At 23.2% G+C, this 20,445-nt stretch overlaps 1 protein-coding gene across 2 annotated transcripts in view; it reads right to left on the bottom strand.

Annotated features, from left to right (window-relative positions):
* Positions 1 to 17,322, bottom strand: part of LOC552358 (low-density lipoprotein receptor-related protein 2) — a 33,185-nt gene extending 15,863 nt beyond the window's left edge. Inside the window, exons 1-4 of one of the 2 annotated variants that reach the window (XM_026442436.1) lie at positions 16,745 to 17,322; positions 1,730 to 1,852; positions 557 to 688; positions 4 to 258 (exon numbers count right to left, since the gene is read on the bottom strand). In XM_026442436.1, the coding sequence (XP_026298221.1) occupies positions 4 to 258; positions 557 to 688; positions 1,730 to 1,852; positions 16,745 to 16,901 (667 nt within the window). In that variant the 5' untranslated portion in view covers positions 16,902 to 17,322. Of the gene's footprint in view, positions 1 to 3; positions 259 to 556; positions 689 to 1,729; positions 1,853 to 3,443; positions 3,540 to 16,744 lie in introns of those variants that run through there. The other variant, XM_026442437.1, reaches the window with a different exon arrangement.
* Between the last annotated feature and the right edge of the window lie 3,123 nt (positions 17,323 to 20,445).

Genomic DNA, 20,445 nt, shown 5'->3' with positions numbered 1-20,445 from the left:
TACTGCAATTTTCTTCGTCACTATTATCTCCGCAGTCATCTTTGTAATTACACCTAGCTGATTGTTCGATACAACGTTGCGTGGAATTACACCTGAATTGGTCTAACCTACAAGCTGGTTTCGAATTATTCTCACATTTCTCCTCATCACGACCATTTCGACAATCCAAATAACCATCGCATTTCTTCTCTTTTGGGATACAAAGTTCTGGTGTTGAACCTCCACATCGAAAATCATCCGGTTGACATTTCCTATAATCTTTTCAACAGTTGCAGTCAATAATTTGACTTAATAATTTTGGTTTTATCTTTCAAGCAATCTTAAAATAAATAAATAATACAATAAAATTTTAGATATAAGAATATTAAATTAAACAATCTAAAGATAAATGCTATATATGTATATATATGTATAATTATAAATTATAAACGTTGTAATATTATATCATTTAAAAATAATTAAAAATTAATATTATCTTATAATTATCATTCTATAATTTGGATACTATATATTTTATCTTTCATCATTAATCATGTATACATAAAGTAATACTTACTACAACCAGCTTCGTCAGTTCCATCGACACAATCAACAGTCATGTCACATCGCTGATGTGGAGGTATACAATAAGTTTTATTAAAAATGTACTGGCCACAAGTGATTTGACCAGCTTCACAATCTGGTGGTGCTATAAAAAAATGTATTAAATTAAACATCTTTTAATTATTTATTCTTTAGTTACTAATCAATATAATTAATAATGAATTAGTATATTAGTTTTGAATGAATTCATTTGCATTTTCTAAAATGGTAATATCTAACATTAGAAAAATTTTTTAAAAAATTTCAATCAATAATAATAGCAGAAAATTATAATAATTACTAATGATAATAATTTAATCTTATCAATAATATTTCATTGTAAATTTTATCTAGATATTCTAAAATATGTAAAAATAAAACTAATCTAATTATTATCAAAATACATATTATTCTCAATTTAATTTAATTCTCAAATGCATATTATATAAATAATATACATATTATATTAAGACTTTATAAATTATTAAAAATAATAATTAATAGTAAATTAATAAATACAATTATTTTTTAACATATGTTATCAAAAATAATAAAATTATTTTAATTCTTATTAATTAATAATACATAATCCTGATACATATATCATATAAACAAATTATATATAAAAATCTAAAAACAAAATGGATGATGAATTTTACACATATACAGAATTACGTCAAAAAGAGCGTATATATGATAAAATTTTCCTTTCAGAAATATTTTTCTCATTAATTATTTTCATTCTTTTGTGTTTTGTTCTAATCGCCAAAACAACGGAAGTATCAATATTAGGAATTTTTTTTGTTTGAATTGTTAGAATAGATAAGCAACAATTAAAATTGAAAATTGAAGTATATAATATATTTGTGGAATATTTTTAGAGAACCAATTTAAGGAATTCAAAATAAATACAAAAGGTTACTATATAAAAATATTTATTGAGATTTATTTATTAAATTATAAACAATTTAAATTTGTATTAAATGAAGCGAGATGAGAACAGAATAAGATGACAGAAATAAAATTATTTCATTCTCTATTTCAAATGCAAACTTAAATTTTTTATAACTTAATAAAAATCTCAAAAATATTAAATTCTATATAAATATATATGCACACAAATAATAATTTTTTTTAAAATACTTACTACAAGATTGAAACTCATCTTCCGCACTTTCGCAATCTTTTTGATAGTTGCAAACTAAAGTTGCCGGTATGCAAGTACCATCAAGACATCTAAAGCTATTGACACCACAACCACTGCCATCAGCTGTTAAAAAATAAAAAAATAAATAATTAGTATTTATTTTAAAATTTATCTTTAAAAAAGATTTTTAATTTTTTAAAATTGCTTTCCATCGAACAAATTCCTTGACATTTTATTATGTTTAATAGAAAAAAAAAATTAAATAATTTGACTAATAATATTTTATTAATTTATTAAATATAAATTAATTAATAATATTAATTAACAACATGATAAATGAAAAATTGAATAGATGCTTAGAGATATATACACGTATATATCGAAGATCCTTTTCTGCGAGAATGAAATAATTTATTTTAACGAATTGGAAAATTCTTTTTATTTTTCGCATTTCATTTCACAAAAACAGAATGATAATATTTGAAAAATTATAATATTTGATTGTTGAATAAATTTCATAGAGATTTAGACAAAATATGATTAGAATTTAAATTCTAACCAAAATGTCTATGAGGTCTGATGGTAATTATACCATGAAATAAATATCTCGCAAAAGAGTAATAGAATAAATAACAAAGGAAGTAATCTATCATAATGAGACAGGTTAAGATATATTTTTTTCAATTTTAAATAATAAAAATATTAAGAAAACTTCAAAAATTTTGTAAGATAAGATTCCATAGTCATAAATATTTTAAATATTTTCATGAATATGTGACATTATTTATGTGAATATAAAATATAATTTTAAAAAATTTTTTAGTTGATCATTAAAAATTAATGAATATTACTAGGAATATTTGAATAAAAAAAGTTACTATAGTGAAATATTAATATGTAAGATAATAAATGTGATTAATTTTATATTGTACAAAATGTTTTAATGAAAAATTTTTTGAAATGGATTGGAATGAAATAAATTATCAATTAAGTACTTGCTGTTACATTTTGTAAAAAAAAAAAAGAAAAAAAAGAAAGAGAGAAAAATAATATGATTTTAATTTTTTTCATACATACTAACTTTCTATAAAATTTGTAGAAAGTTTTCAATACATGAGAACAAGCTCCGTTCTCAATCCATATTGCATGTATACGCGCTATTATAATTACATACATAATTAGGAGAGTGCAAATCATAAAATTTTAACACGAGACATTTTCATTAAATGAACTACAGCGATCTAATTTATATATCTTACTTTCTTTTTATTATTTATTTGAACATATTTGAAGTAAAAGAAAAAGATAGCATTTTTAATTCTATAGAGATTATTTTGATGTAACATATATACATAGTACTAGTAATAAAGTACTAACAATAAACAACAAAAAAGTTACTATAATGCTTCGAAAATTTTAAACAAAATAAATAACAAGAAAATAATAAGAAAAATCTTTAAATTTAACTTTTAAAGATTTAAGCGAAGGCTTTTTTATTCAAATTCTGAATAATCATTAAATTGTAAATTTAGAGATTTTTATTGTTAAAAATCTTATTTAACAAAGAATTATTATGAAATAATAAAAAAGACAACAAAAAGAAACAGAAAAATATCATGCATGGATCAGAGATAGAACGGTACCAACTGGTACCATCGAACAGATAGAATCTCAACGGAATCTAGCTGTAATCGGTTATCTAGCACGTACCTACCTGCCATATATGTGCATCCTTTCAAGGATAACATCAACAGGATGCTTAGCCTTTCTCGTTTGATGACGTACACTCAATAATATTGGCTCTTACTACCACAAAATTATAAGGATACATCATCATGTATCGCCATGTACGTCGCCATGTACATCACTATATATAGGAATATTTTTTGATATGTCCCTAGGGACCAGTTAAAGTTACAATTTAACAATCGCATTAAAATAAAATATTATTGATTTATAAAGTTTTAACAAAATTAATATAAATTAATATAAATTTAAATGAACAATATTTAATTTAAGTAACTAAGTATAAATAAAAACATAAACAGAAAATTTAAAAAATAAAGGAAGAAATGAAAAATAAAAGTATTAATATTTTCATTTCGTGCAAAGATATTTAATTTGAAAATATTTTATTATTTCTGATCACGAAAAAGCATGTCCTTGGTTAAAAAATAAGTGATTTTTTGCGGAATCAAAAATGACACGTTTTATACAGTAAATATTTTTTATATTATTGAATGCTATATTACCTGACGTGCCTAGAATTTCATAAATGTTTAAGATTTTTCAAATAATATTTTTAATTCGTGAGATATATCATTAAATTAAAATATAATTAATTCTTTAAAATTTAAATTAAATTTTTAATTTTCAAAATATATTATCTTATGAATATTTTTTTTAACAATATAATTTTATATATATTATATATAATTATTTTTATATAATATTCTGTGATCATGTTTTTTTATACTAATAACATATTTCAACTTTATAATTATTCTATATATATACAAGATATTAAGCAATATATAAGCAATATATGAAATCTCAAGGAAAATGTAATTTTAATTACAAAAAAAAAAATTTGATATGTAAAGATGCTTTAGCTTTTGTTTTTTCAAATTACAAAGAATTTCAGTTTTCAATTTCCATCTTTTCCTAATAAAAAAATACAATATTAAAATAAAATACTTAAACAAATATTTAGTACAATCTAAAATCTAATTCTATGTCTCAACTTAATTCAACTTAATATATGCTCTCAAAAAATTTAATGCAAACTGTTCATTAATTAATAAATCAATAGCAATAATCCACTTTTGTATATTCTTATGCAGGTTGCGAATTTTCTCATCTCCATAAATATACGTCATGAACAGAGGTGTGCTGTATCAGCAGTTTGAGAAACAGAGAAGCGCAATGAATCGAACTGAGACAACCATAGCTAAGAGGGTGACGGGAAAGAGGAAGACAGTGCACCGCTCGTACCAGGCGGTGCGCCCTGGTACCGACAGCACGTCGGTAGACTCGGCCAGCCTCAGTGAGACTTGATCAGAAGTCGTGGAGGAGAGTCAAAGAGGGGGAAGCTCAGAGAAGTGCACTCGCCTACCTTCGTTCCTCGCCACTTTTTTGCATGATCCTCTCGCGACCTTCTCTAGTCAAGAAGCTCGATAGACTCTTGATCGAGGAAACCACTGATGAATTCGAATTGGAATTTTCGGAAAATAATTTCTTGAAATGTTTTTTTCTAAAGAAATATTCGTACAAATTTGAATAGAAATATCGATATTTCTTTTAACTTTGGAATAAAAATGTTAAATGAAATTAATGGATTTAGTTAGAATACCTTATAATTAATAGAGTCCCTCGTTGGTTATCCTTGGAAGATATTCAATCGCCTGGCACAAATTTTATGATTTTATGTTTAGAGTCTATGCTAGAGCGGTCGGTTGCTCACACAAAGCATTCGTTGTGTTAATGCTATAGTCATAAAATAGTAAATCTGTTTTTACATGTCTGAAAGAATCTCAATGGTTAGAAATCACTTTTACTGATTGTAATAATAATGTGAATACACATATTCAAATATCTAATTATCCTTGATGGATTAATCTTGCAACATTACACGTATAATTTTAAATATATTTTAAATATATCAGTAAAACTATTTACAGTTACAATATTGAAATCTATGATTATATTATTCTCTTATTATATGATTATTATTTATCATATATGCAAATATATATCTATATATAATTATATTTAGTAATTAAATTAATGCAATACAATAATTAATCAATAGTTTCTTTTTTAAAATCAATGAAACTAGAGTATATATTAACATCTATCTTAATCTTTAATTGCTGACATAGAGACTCATTGATCTATTGCATTTTCTTTGCAATCTTTATCTTAACCAAAACTATAATATATAAATCATATATAATCATATAAAAATATAATATCATTAAAATTCGTACTAATCTCCTTTATATAATATAAGCAGTATATTAATTTATTTGAATATTCATTTTCTTAATATTAATATGATTAAATCAAGTTTGTGTAAAATAATAACTTTGAATATTTCTTTTTTATTTCAAGTAACAACTTCTTCATTATTTTTTCGTGATTTCAATTGTAAAAAAAACTCGTCTTCGACTATAAAAAAGGTCTTAATAGCCTATAATTTGCGTTTACAACGGAATCGAAGAATCTCGACGTGTCATATAACGGATGACTGATAAATACAGCCTTGTCCCAGTTCTGTCGTTCAATCTAGATTCTTCATGACCAAACAAAGAGAGAAAAGAATAATGACCCGAAATATGACCTGCAACGTATAGAGAATATCGAAATGAGGTGCGAAAATTCAATTCTTAATTCTATATCTCACTATCTTTTTGATTCAATTATAATTTCTGGGTGACAATACTAATTGAATTATATGTTTGAAATTATTTAAAAAATAAATTCAGTATTAATTTTTGATTTCTACCTATAACAATTCAAATAAGAAAATTGAATAAATTGCTTTCTTTATATTACTTTTAATTCGAAATTGCAATAATTATATTGCTTTTTTTATTCAAAATCATTTTAATATATAATAATAATAAATAAACTTTTAAATAATCTAAATTGTATAAATAAAGATGATTTTTTATCATAACCTATTATGTAACCATATTGTACAAAGACAATATGATTTTTTATCATAACCTATTTTAAAATATATATTTATTAAAAATTCAATATTTATCAATAATTGTAATGCAATTACATTATACATAAATTTTAATGCAAATTTTCATAATATATACTTTCTAATTTTTTTTAATTATACAATAAGATAATTTTCATAAAATATTTTAAATATATACATAAAAAATGAAGTTATTTTAATATTACATGCATTAAATTCAATATTACATATAATATCAATATGTCAAAGATAATCAAACAAATCTTTAAACTAAAAATTATTTGTGTAAATAAAATAAAAAATAAATATAAAATAATATAAATATAAACGAATAATAATTTCTTCTTCAATAATTTCTTTCTCAAAAAATCTCTTTAAATTTAATTTATGCATATATAAATTTTATCTATGGAAATTTTATAACAGTTCATAGAAAATATGATTTTAAATGGCGAATTAATTAAAAAATTAAATAAAAAAAATTTAAGTAATTAAAAGCAAATTCGTTCTTCCCATGAAGCTTATTGTCATGGATTCTCCTATAAAAATATAGCTGACCCTTTGCTTTTAAAAGAATGACGATAAAAACGAAACAATAGTTCTTGTGTGACTTGATATTTTCACATTTTCACACACATATTTGGTATAAGTATACTGTATAAGAAACTTTCACGAAACTTTAACTTATATATACGAAAAGAATCTTTTAATCTCTAAATTTATTAATTTAAGTTATTCTCTTATGGTATCTTTTTTCGACTGAGAAACAACTTCATCAAACTTCATGGTTTTTTACATAGATGTCGCTATGTATAAAATTTCAATCTATCTAAATCATCCATTATCGATGATTTAAAATTTTTATCCTAGAAAAGGATATTTAAAAAATCAAAAATTTAATTATAAAAATTATTAAATCAAAAATATACAATTTCACTTTTTTTCAAATGTGTAATGAAAACAAATAAGATATATGAAACATATCGAAAAGATTAATCTCATAACAAATAACATATAACAGTGTTTAAAGAAGCTCCCTTCACCTACAGCATTAATCGAATGTTCGTCTCTTCATGGCCTTGTAGACACATACTACGAGTACAGTAGAAATGAGTCGAACGGTTGAATGGCACACCTACATATTTACGTGCGTTTCGATTGCCATCGTTCGTTGATTCAACTTGCTTAATTCACTTTAGAGCTTTCAATCAACAATACACAAGATGAAAGATTTCTATTATGTCTGTTTTAAAATGAATAGCAAATAAAAATCTTAAATTATTTTCCATATTTTTATCGCGTTTTTGATATCTAAATTTTGCTAAATCATTAAAATTTTTTTATAATTAAATTGACAAGAAATAGTATGAACAATACTATAAGCGATATCCCTAATGGTAGTTGGATTTATAGTAGGAAGTATTTAGTATTGTTGATAATTGTTGTGGATAAAAAAAGAACACGAACAAACCCTCGAGATGGTTTCTGTTTCAAGCAATAAGAGCTTATTGTATGCTTGTTCCAATTCCAACCATCATAGCACCCGTGGTGCACTTCCTTTCGTTAGAGTCGATTCCGCTTTATAAAGCCAACATCGTTAGTCTTCCATGTGCATCATGCGTTTCTCCTCACTAAACTATAAACTTTACAGTGCACTCTTTAAACTGATTTAATTAATTATCTTTCTAATAAAGAGATAATTAATTATTTCGAATTAAATAATATTATTGGATAAACTATTACAATTACAATTATTATTTTATAATATCAATATAATATTAATATCATTATTCATTTTCATCTCATATTATCAATATCAACATATATAAAGCCAATTATATATGACATATATATAATAATAATTTTGAAAAAAAAAATCACTAATGCAATAATATTATAGTTATATTATAGTTATATTATCATAATAACAGATATTGTATTTTTATAAATTATTTATAATTATATATTTCATTAAATATAGTTTCAAGTAAGTAATATAGCATATTAATAATATTATTCATTAATATTGTAATAAAATATATATATAATGCAACATATAATTGTAATCTTTTAAAAGTTTATTACACATCATTATTTGTAAATTAGAAAAAAAAGATAATAAATATTTCACTAGGATCAAGGAAAGAAAAACTAAAAATCTCGAATAGAAACAACCTGGCATTCTTTCTCGTTGATATTCTTCAATCGTGGCTCAATGCGCCTTGCTAAAGGTTTCCAGGTCGTTCGCTACAATTCACATTTACAGTGACTCTGGTTAGTGAAGTTCCACTAATAATTTACCTGTCTCTTTTATATATTATTATTTTCAATAAATATTTCATATATTAAAGCAATTATTTCATAAATACGTATATATTTTTTAATATATTTGTGCAATTACATATAAACAAAAATAAATGTTATGGATATTGATTTTAGATAAAAAATTGAATTCATAATATGAATATTAATTTTTTATAGGAGTTATTAATAGTAAATAATAAATTGTAAATTGTAAATTGTATGATATGATATATAATATTATTATTATAATTGTATAATATATAATAGTAATTGTAAATTGAATTTAAAATATAAAACAAAGAATAATAATATTATTTATTAGAATAAGTAATTTTAACAAATTATTTTACAAATTTTCAAACTTTATTTTTCTAGAAAATTAAAATTCATAATAAAACATTATATCTCACATTATTGAATTAATTTTTCATAATTATTTCTAACATTTTTTTCTATTTTATTTTATGTAAATATTATTACTGTATATTTATTATTTTTAAGAATATTCTAAGAGATTAAATTAATGAAAAAAAAAAGTAATGACAGTTATTAGATTCTCAAAGCTAGATTAAATTAATAGTAAAAAAAGATGCTTCAATATCTGAATAAACAAAAATGTAATCTATGTGAATTACATTTACTGAAATTGGCAAAAAAATAAAATAATATATAAATCAACTAGTACCATCTTTTCATGCTGACATTAAGGATTGCAATTCAGTCAACAGCAATTCAGAACCGTTAGATTCTGCTAAGTTTCAGAACCGTGCTATTCGAATCCTCTCATAATCTCATAGGTGAAAGTTGCAGTTTCCCACGCGATTGACTTGTGAACAAATCAATGGGATCTCTAAACTTTTATCTTCTTTGTCTCTGCACTTATTCAGTCGTTCATTCAACCTTGAATCGTTTTAGTTATTATATGCATAACTTATTAATTTATTTATAACTTTTATTACTTGATTTATTATCGAGTCAGTGTAGTAATTGATAATAATCCATTTATTACAATTAAAGTCTGTAATTGTAAGTCTTAATTACAATTTATAAATTTATAAATTTATAAATTTTTTCTATAGAAATCGTATTTTAAAAAATATGCAATATATTCATTATTCATTATAATAAATATACAGCACATAACTTGAACTTTCAAATATTCAAAAAGCTATCACATAAAAAAAAATATTCATCTTGTTGTTTTATGCAAAAATAATCCGTTATAATTGATCTCAATTGATTTATAAACTATGATGAATTATATTTTACAAAATACAAAAACATCTTGAGGAATTACAAGAGTTAACTTCTGTTAATTGGTTTCCAAAAGACCAATAGCCAAGTAGCCAGTTATTGCAATACATGAAACGTGGATGGGAATATAGAAACAAAGAAAAAGAGACGGAGAAAAGAAAAAAGAAAGGGAGGAAGGTATAAAGGTGGAAGGAGAACGTAGAATCGGGGAGGCATGGTCCCGCTATCCGGTCGGCCGCTAGGCCGAGGTCAATGAACCTCGATCCGCCTACCGACTTTACCTGCCAGCCTGAAACCTGCCAACCTGGCTCAACTCTGAAGGTATCGGACAGGATATTTCGCCTACGACAGCTTTGCTATGAAACATTTCCTGTACAATCATATGAAACATTATTCTCAATAATAATAAGACATGATATCTATCTAAATCTAATATTAAAATATTGTATTTACATAAATATCTCTTATAAAAATAATGATTTAAAAAATTTTCATAAAAATTTTCAAGAAGATTAAATTTCATCTTAAAACAATATAATATTTTTTAACTCTCTTTCTTGAGTACTATATATAGAGATCAGATAAAAAATTTATAATTCATTAAATTTTTTCATTAAATTTCTAATTATTATATAAAATAAAAACTTTAAAATATGTATTGTAGATTATTTTCTTGGTGTATATTATTTTAATCTTACCTATATTAAACAAATTCATAAAAATTTTGTGAATATTAAAATGTAAAATTTTGATACTTGTTATAATTCATTTTCAAATTGTATAGATACTGTACAATATCTTTTCACTGAATAAATTCTTCCAACTCTTGATTTTTACCTGCAATGGAGAGTAATTCGCAATGGCACACTTTACACGCCTGTGAGCATTCATATATCTAATATTATATTGTTAGTTTTTTAAATAGAATTAAATTTTTCAGGATAATTCTTTACAACAAAATTATAATTCTTATAAAACATTAAACAACTCGCTATAGTAAAATACAATTGTAGAATATGAAAACTCGTACAAGTTTGATGAGTCTATATCAATCATGAAATATAGAAGTTTGTAAAAAATATTTAAAGTAAATATGTTTCGTTATAGTTTCGAATATACCGCGTCTCACTCTAGTAACAATGATTTCAAACATTAAAAAACTATGCACGCTTAGCAATTAAATTTGGTAATTTAAGTTGCATCTATAAAATATTTATATATTTAAAGAAAATTAAAAAAGTAAAAAAATATAAAGTATTGACATATTCAAAAATATATACATGCATATATCTAAAATAAAATCATTATAAATGTGGTAAATCTTTTAAAACAAATCTTTTCCCTAGTTTTCATTTTTTTAATTCATAATATAGATTCATAAATGAATTTGTCATTAACATAATCTAGTCATTAACATAAACACCTACAATTTAATCATTAATAATATAAACGTATATAATTAAAGATAAGATTTTATAATAATTATGCTATGATTATTAATTAGTATTAATATTTTTTTATGATTAATCATAATAGTTCAATATATATAATGAAACACATAGAGAAATAAAATGATTTCAGATTTTTTGTTTTTAATCATATTTGTAGAAATTGATATATATTATATGATTCTTTTTCTTTTGTAATTATTACTTTCAAAATATACAATATATACAATGAGATAAATAAAATTAAATGAATAAAATAGAAAAACAAATTTCAAAATACTATAAAAAATATTTCCACTAGTCTAAGCAACCATCTAAATACCACAATATGGACGAGCTTCGTTTTTTCTTCGAGGTCAAAGGAAATGATGTTTCCTGAATACACAAGAGGATAGCGGTACATCGATAGAAAATCATTAAACTCATGATCGTTGAACTACCTGGATCAAATAATCGGATTATAATATCCTAATTTACTATGAAATTATCATTAAAATTAGAAAAATTTACTTAATTCACTTCTATAAGGAATTAAGTTCTTTAAGCCTAATTAAAAAAAACTAATTAAGAATCATTTAGGTAAAAAAATTTTTCATTAATAAAAGATATTTCATAGCCAGTAATTATTTAACTTGGCATTGCGTGTTATTTATATTTTATTATTAATCAGTTTTTGTTATTCGGGTAAATCCTTCTATACGATGAGCGTGCAGTTATTAGTACGAGGAAAAAAAAGTAGCACGAATCAGCGAGTCGATGAAACTCAAGAACCTTGCACTCGAGAGTTGTCTGAGTTTGTAAGCTCTGATTCCTTCTTTCTTCTTCCAAAGAAGGAGAAAGTTCCTCTGTCATACCCATGAAAAGAAATTATATATGACTATACTTATATCTTACTTTAATAGTCGTAAGTTAAAAAGTCGTTAAAATCACAAATTGTCCGATAATTTGCAGATAAATCGTAAATTTTCATATACCTATTAGTGATATATACATATAATAATAATAAATTATAATATCTTGAATTAGATAATTTCAAGCATCTAATAAAGTTTTGAATTATTTATTGAATTAATAATTGAAGATATAACCATTAAAATTTTAGAATACCGAAGTGAACTTAATCTTGAAATTATGTTTCACATATTATAAATTCATTTATAGTCAATAATATATTGATTATAGATTACATTTGTGAGATTAATCAAGTTGTACAATGTAATTATCCGAATTTTCATCATTAATAGTCAGATTTCATTATTATAGAATTCACGTTTAAAAATATAAATTTGAAAATCTACTTAACCAAATAATATCTTATATTTTACTTCTCGGCATGTAAAACTATACACGTTCTTCTCATGGTTGAAATATAATACAATACGATCACTCAAAACAGTGGATGATATCGAGTTACTCAGATCCATAACTATACTTGGATTTTTTTTCATATTTTTTAACAGTTTTTTGGTAGTTCAATGATCCCCTAACATAACAACTGCGTAGATAGAAAATACGATGATATTATTACATAATATTTGTAAAACGGACATTTAGTGTTAAAAATTATCAAGATTTTACGTTAAAATGATAATTGAATTTTTAAAAATATTTAAATTTAATATGCAATTAAAAATCTAATATTATAATAATTTCTTCGCCAATCTTTAATTTCAATTATTTACTTATAAAATATGATTTTCATCTTAAATTTATCAGTTATTCCAAATTGTCATTTAGTTATTAATATTTAAATTGATATTTTTTTCTAATTTTAATATAAAATTACTATAAAATATTAGAAAAAAACTTAAGATATCTTATAAATATTATATATATTCGTATTTCAGCATTTTTTTAATTAGTATAATTATTATATATAGTATTATTACTACTATACTATATATATATATTAGTATAAGTACTATATTATAAAGATTTCTAAAATTCTTTTAGTTTTATGTATTTTTTTAAATTTTATTGATAATATAACTAACAATTAGAGATAATTGTATAGTCATTAGATAATACAAAGTTGGAAAAAAATATACAAAAATGGAAATTTTAAATATTTGGCAATAGGATTCTAATTATAAAAAGAAAAATTTTTATATAAAATTTCGTAAAATAGAATTTAGAAGAAGCTCGAGAAATGGAAATCTTCGAGAATTCGGAGCATTCTTCTTCGTGTTTATTACGAGTTCGAAAAACCGGTTTTCCTCTCTTCGAGATTTAGACTCGTGTGGATAATACATTAAAAAATGCGCGTCAGTAGCCCTTGATCGTATCGATCATTCTACTATTTAAGAATTTAACAAAATCTAATTAAGATACAATTAATTTAACATGAAATTAACTATTGAAAATTAAAACAGAAAACCCCCCAAAAAAAAAAAAAAAAAAACACTGTAACGATAAAATATTCCATAAAACATTCCATTGTAAGATTTATAATTTTTGCATAAAATAATTACATGAAAATAAAAAAACTTGCATGAAACTCCATACATCGTTTCATTCTCAAAAAAATGCTGATCGGTTTATACGTAAAGCTATAAGAGGAACCGGTTTCGTAAAGATTGCGTGTCTCGTGATGTTTGTCTGTTTATTTCGTTTGCTATCGCGAACATCGCACTGTTGTTCTTTCCGGAAAGATTAGAGAATAAGAATAAAAAAATAAAAAAAATCCATCGAAACATTAAAAATTGCAACATGATTGACACAAAATAATTATAATTATTCCAGAAAATAATATTGCAAAAATGTAATTTCGTAATTGATTTAGAAGTTTAATTCGATAAAATATTTATTAAAAAGAATAAAATTGCTTTACAAATATTTGCTCATTTTACGATCGTTTGCATATTCTTCAAGTCTCATGTGACCAAATGGCGCAATCATCTGAGTTAAATAGCTGATTTTTAATTGACAAAGCATAAACACGTGTAATTTTATCATTTTAAATATTTTTTAAAAAAAATTCTTATATGTTTTAGTAATTTAAAATTTTTCTATAATATAATTCGATTATATTACATCTGTGCAGAAACAAGATCAATGATTGATCTCCTTATTCGGAAAGATCGACTTACATTTTATCCTTTAGAAAAACCTATCTTCAAATCTCAAAGTCATTACTTATCTTCTTTTTTTTTTTCATGTATCATTTCATATTCATGTATAATAAAATATGTAAAAATTTTTTTTATAAAATTCGAATATTTTCTTCATAAAACATGTTAATTCTATCATAAATTAATTCTAGAAATATGTTCAAAATTTCTAACAAATTTTCTACAACAAACTGATTTTAAATTTTTATTTTACAATTTCTTTCTTTGGTTTATGTGAAATTATATATAAAAAAAAAAAAAAAAAAAAAAATAGAAATAGAAATAAATGATTCGAGTAGATTCAATAATTTTTAAAATTCTATTGACTTTTATCGATATAAGGATTAGAATTACACAAATTACATACATTTCATAAAACAAAAGTTATAGCGGCAACTGATGTTAACGGTAAATTCAACTCGATTCGTTAAATGCATTCTCATGCGAGGTAGGATTTTTAAAAAGTCGGACGTCCGAGGAAAAGCACATGCGATAAGTCGTACACCTAGCGGGGAGTAGAGAAAGCAGAGACTGGAGATGTTTCAATGCAAAAACGACCGCGATTTCAACAGCATAGCATAGTTTATAACAGAACTAGAATTAGATCGAGAATAACTATTCTAACTAATAATTTTACTCGAAATTTCACTTAAAATTAGAAATTAGAAAAAAAAAAAAAAAAATAGAATGCGTGCAAAATTTGCAAATATTTTTTTATTTTTTAACAAAATTAGATGATTAGATGAAAATTATTAATAAAATTTAATCAAAATTACACTTTATTTCATATTTAAGTTTTAAATTTAAAGTTCTTCAAAATTTCAATTATAATTAATTCAAGTTCATTTCAAAATTTCCATTATATAAAAAATAAATAATATTTATTACTATTATATTAATATATTACATAATTTATTTATTAATATTTCTATTCTATTAACTAAACCCAAAGTTTCCTATTCAAAATCGATTAATAACATTAATAATGATGCATTTAATTTAATTATTAATGTAATAAATAAATTTCTTTAATGCTTTAATTTTTTTCCAAACTTTTTTAATTGCCACAACTTGAATTTAATTTCACTTCATACTAATTTCTTTTAGAATAACGGTACTACACAGAATTTAATTTTGTCTGTAACTGTACATATAATTTTTGAAAATAAGCAATAAGAAATGGGTTTCAATACCGAGAATATTAATGGCCTTGAAAGGGGTCATAAAAATAATTTTGAGGTCATGACAATTGCATCATCACGTAATTCTTTTACCATTCATATCATTCACAGTAAACAGTTCTTTCCACGATTTATCATATTTGTTTATCATCCTTCGGAATATTTTTCATATAAAAAGAAAATGAAACAGATTATGACAAAAACATTAATCGAATATTTATTTTTTATGAATTAGAATTAAAATATTATTATTTATCTTTTTTTTAGTAAAATATTAATAAAGAAAAAAGAAATACGTTTACAATTGATTGAATGTCAACTAAGAAGTTCTAAGAAGGTAAGCTATTCAATAAGAATCATACGATTCTCTAAATAGCAAAATATAAATTAAGTCACACATAAGAGAAGAAAAGAAGAAATTCAATTACTTCATATATGAAAGCAAACAGATTTCTATTCATCCAATGGAACAAAGGCGAGTGAGAGTGTGTATATATATTTGACTTTGTAGAATTCGTAATTAGTTAACATGAAAGTTCATAGAATAGTAACAAATAATGAAAACACAATTGTTCTTCTCATTAATCTACTACACTTTAATCATTGGAAAAATAAAAAAAAATACAAAGCCAACAATCTTACTTTAATTATATTAACATTTTCTTAAAAATGTAATATAACTTCACGAAAATACAATTCAATCAAAACTGTATTTTCTATAACTCAATTTTCCTATGTGAATCTGTTGAACATGTTGATGATTCTAAAACGCGATATATCGAAAAATATTAATTTATAAAATAATTTATGGTATATATATGCAATTGTAACAAATTATAATATGATGTAAAATTTCATATAAAATTATTCATATACATAATATTTTATATAAAAATTGTAATATTAATAAATTTTCATCAAAAATAAATATTTTTTTCATTTTTTCTCTAACAATAAAAAATGTAAAATAATTACTTTTAGAAAGAAGAAATTAATGCACTTACCCAATCTAAGGGCAGCAATCTGTACGACACTGGATAGGATTAAAATCAACGGAAATCCATCAAAAAACGACAGATTTTTCTTCTTAAAAGTATTTCTGGAAGCGCATTTACCGAAGAAGAGCGTGCGTGGCCGGCGTGGCCCCGCAGCCACTGCCATCGCACCGTCCTTCTCACCGCACACTGTACAACACTTCAATTTTTATTTTCACTATTCGACTAACACCACGATTTTTATAGTACACTGGTGACTAAAATCAAAACTGTAAGTTTCTAAATGCACTTTAATCAGTGTTAGAAAATAGCGTGTATGATATTTATTAAAAAACAAAAATGTTTGAAACGATGTATTAAAATAAAGTTTCTCTTTTACACGAGGATTAAAAGTATTGATCTCAATAAATTTATTATGTCAGAAAAAATCTGTTACGCGTGCGTACTCTTCTTGAAGAGAAAAATAAGCACGGTTTTTAAAACTGAAAGAAAACGAAGAAAAAAAAAAAGAATGCGAAAAAGCACGAATGTCTCTCGAGTTCAATTCATGGCTCACACACAACGTTCATACGGCCGCGGTCAGCGAACGACTAACTCTAAGGCGCGCATATACACTGAATAGTGGAATTCCAGCTCAAGACGGATGCTACTGCGCATGTCCAAAAAGGAATTCTAAGGACCACGTGTGGCAAATTCTCTACTAAAACAGTACAGTATTTGACTAGCAAATATCTGTGAACGCTGTGACATGGATATTTAATGCAACATAAAAGTAATCATTATTAGAAATAATCAATTAGTAGTCATGTTATTGATTTTTTTTATATATTTAATGATAATTTTTTTTAAATTATATATATTTTTTTTTATATATCCTAAGAAGAAAATAGAATTTTAAGAGATAAATTATTGATTACTATAGTAGTAGTTTATTTTTAAATTTTGAAATTTTCTTATAATAATTTTATTTCCAATATAATCTTATTTTCAAAACTAAATAACATTAAAAAAAAATTGTCTTTGAAAAGAAACAATACAGAGAATAAAAGTAAACAGGAAAAATTTATCTAAGTTCACATTTGTTTTAGAATTCTCCTAAATTTTTTTATTACTAAACTTGAAATATTCCAGATTTACATTTGTATTTATTTTTTCAATTCTTTTAAATTAAAATATTTTAAAACTAGTAAGTAATTTTATCTGCTTATTATTCTTATAGTAAAACATTTTTAAAAATATTATATTAAAATTTCAAATATTTTTTAATATTTTAATATTAATTTATATTTTTCAATTAAATTTAAGTAATGATAAAATTTATTTTTGAATTAAAAAATCATAAAAATCAAATAATATGTAAAAATGTAATAATAATATCTAAAATAACTTTATATTTATAAGTAAAGACGAAGATCAACTACATGACGGCAGAATTAATTGGGAACGGCATGTGTTCGAGAGGGAAACCTGCAATTTGTCCTTACATATACTGTTTGTGAATGAATTTGTATGGCGTAAACTCGTGCCACCCGTGCCACTCGTGCCGTGGTGCCGTTTGAAAGAATGATACGTTGCCAATTCCATTTTCTCACAAATGTTTATTAGTTAAAGTAAATGTCAGAATACATGTTCGATTTTTCTTATTGTCTGCAGCATATAAATATCCGCATTTTTTTTTTTAAATTGAATTTATATACTATTAATTTTTTATATAAAAATTACATATAAAAAATCATATCTCAATAAACTTTCATTCGTCATTAAAATTTTTTAAAATTAGAATATATATTAATGTAAAGTTAAATTTTCAATTAAAAATAAATAATTATTTTTATCTTATTTAGTATCTTAACTTAATTTATTAATATAATTATAGCAATATCCTGTTTATTTTTTTTTTTTAAATGAATATAATTTTCACAGAATTTAAAGTTTATTTAAATAATCTCTGAAATTGAGTTCATAAAAATTTATTTTTGGTAAAAACATGACATTTCTATTATGATGTAAGTATGTTCTTTCACCTGTTATTTTGCTGTTCATTGGTTGCAGACTTCGCCAGAGCAACATTAAGCCACACAATAAAAAGTCTCTCTCCTCTTCTCGCATTGATTCTCTTCCTCCATGTATATGGGCATACGAGTCGTGACCTTGTGGCATTTGGTACCTGTCCGTACCAGTTGGCGCATGACTACGTCTGACGTGTATAATAATGGACACAATTACAGTAATAAATTACTAATTTCCCTAAACTTCTCATTGAATGAAAAAGAAATCCGTATTTTTATTCCCTTGATTGTGTTCAATTCTATACAAGTATCTATATAGGTTCGTGAATAAGTAATATGTGAATATATACACATGTGTATTTGCATTGAATTCAAGCAATAATTATAAACAAATATAATTACAAATATTAATTATAAATAGATCTAATACAACTAATAAAAATAAATATTTTTATTGACATAGTAGAAATAAGAATAATTATTTTCATATTTCATAAATTTAAAGACTAGTGTTCAATGATATAAATTTTTCTTTAATATGACTTATTTATAGAATTTGCTCTTAGAATATTTTAAATAATACTATAATTTTATAATTATTAAAAAAAATAGAATATTATCTAAAAAAAGGTTGAAGAATATAAAACAATATTAGATAATAACTGAAATAATGTTTATAACAAATAAAGTAATCATAATATCTGTAATACAATATTAGAATACAACTAATAAAATTAATAACATTTTTACGTTTGTATAATTTAAATATATTATTTGCTTACTACCTCAGACATTTTAAGTAATATTTTAATAAGATTATAAATAAAATATATATTTATTATACATTGCTTCCTATAATCATTTTAATTTTTTTCAAACTTTTTATTTAAGATTAATTCTCTTCTTGTTCATAATAGAATATTTAGTCGAGCTTAAAATTATTATATTATAATAAGAACATTCAATCTACAAAAAATAATTATCAAATGTCAAAGGTATAAGCTTCTTCATTTGAGTTTCTCACAAATACTTTTATATTTACTTGCAATATCTTATTATTATTTGTTAAGTCACTTTCGAACGCCAAGTATTTTCCGACAATTCCCTTCGAATGTTATTATATTATCAGTGCTAAATCTTAATTCGAATATTAAATATTCGAAATCACTGACTATCTACGATTGTGGTACGGCCAGTTTCAAATTTATTGAAAAAAAAATATAATTATAAAAATAAGGTAATTGTTTAGTTAATTTTTATCCCTTCCTTTAATTATATTTTTTTTCATTATTTTTTTTATATTAATAATAATAAACAAAAAATGTGTACGTCTTTATAGAATAAGAAAAGATATATAAGATATAACATAGAATTATTATTATGAAACATAAATATAATTAAAAAAAAATTATTTAAAAATTAAATTTATTTAATTATTTAAAAATATTTTTTTTAACAATAAATCTTTTTTGATATAGTCGTATAAGATTAATTCATAATATATCCATCTGGCTGCACCACTAACTTGCATATTTTTATGCCTGTTCACGGAACAGAGTCAATATATATAAAAGATTAAGTACATTATGCTTATGAACTTTACAAACATAAAATTAATTAATTAAAAAAATAAATTGTGTCAATAAACTATTCTTTAATTAAGAAACAAAATTAGAATAAAATTATTAGAAATAAAAATAA

The sequence above is a fragment of the Apis mellifera genome, linkage group LG8, assembly GCF_003254395.2.
Source record: "Apis mellifera strain DH4 linkage group LG8, Amel_HAv3.1, whole genome shotgun sequence".
NCBI classification, from domain to species: Eukaryota; Metazoa; Arthropoda; class Insecta; order Hymenoptera; family Apidae; genus Apis; species Apis mellifera.
The sequence above is the reverse complement of the archived record's forward strand: the minus strand, read 5'-3'. Positions and strand labels throughout refer to the sequence as shown.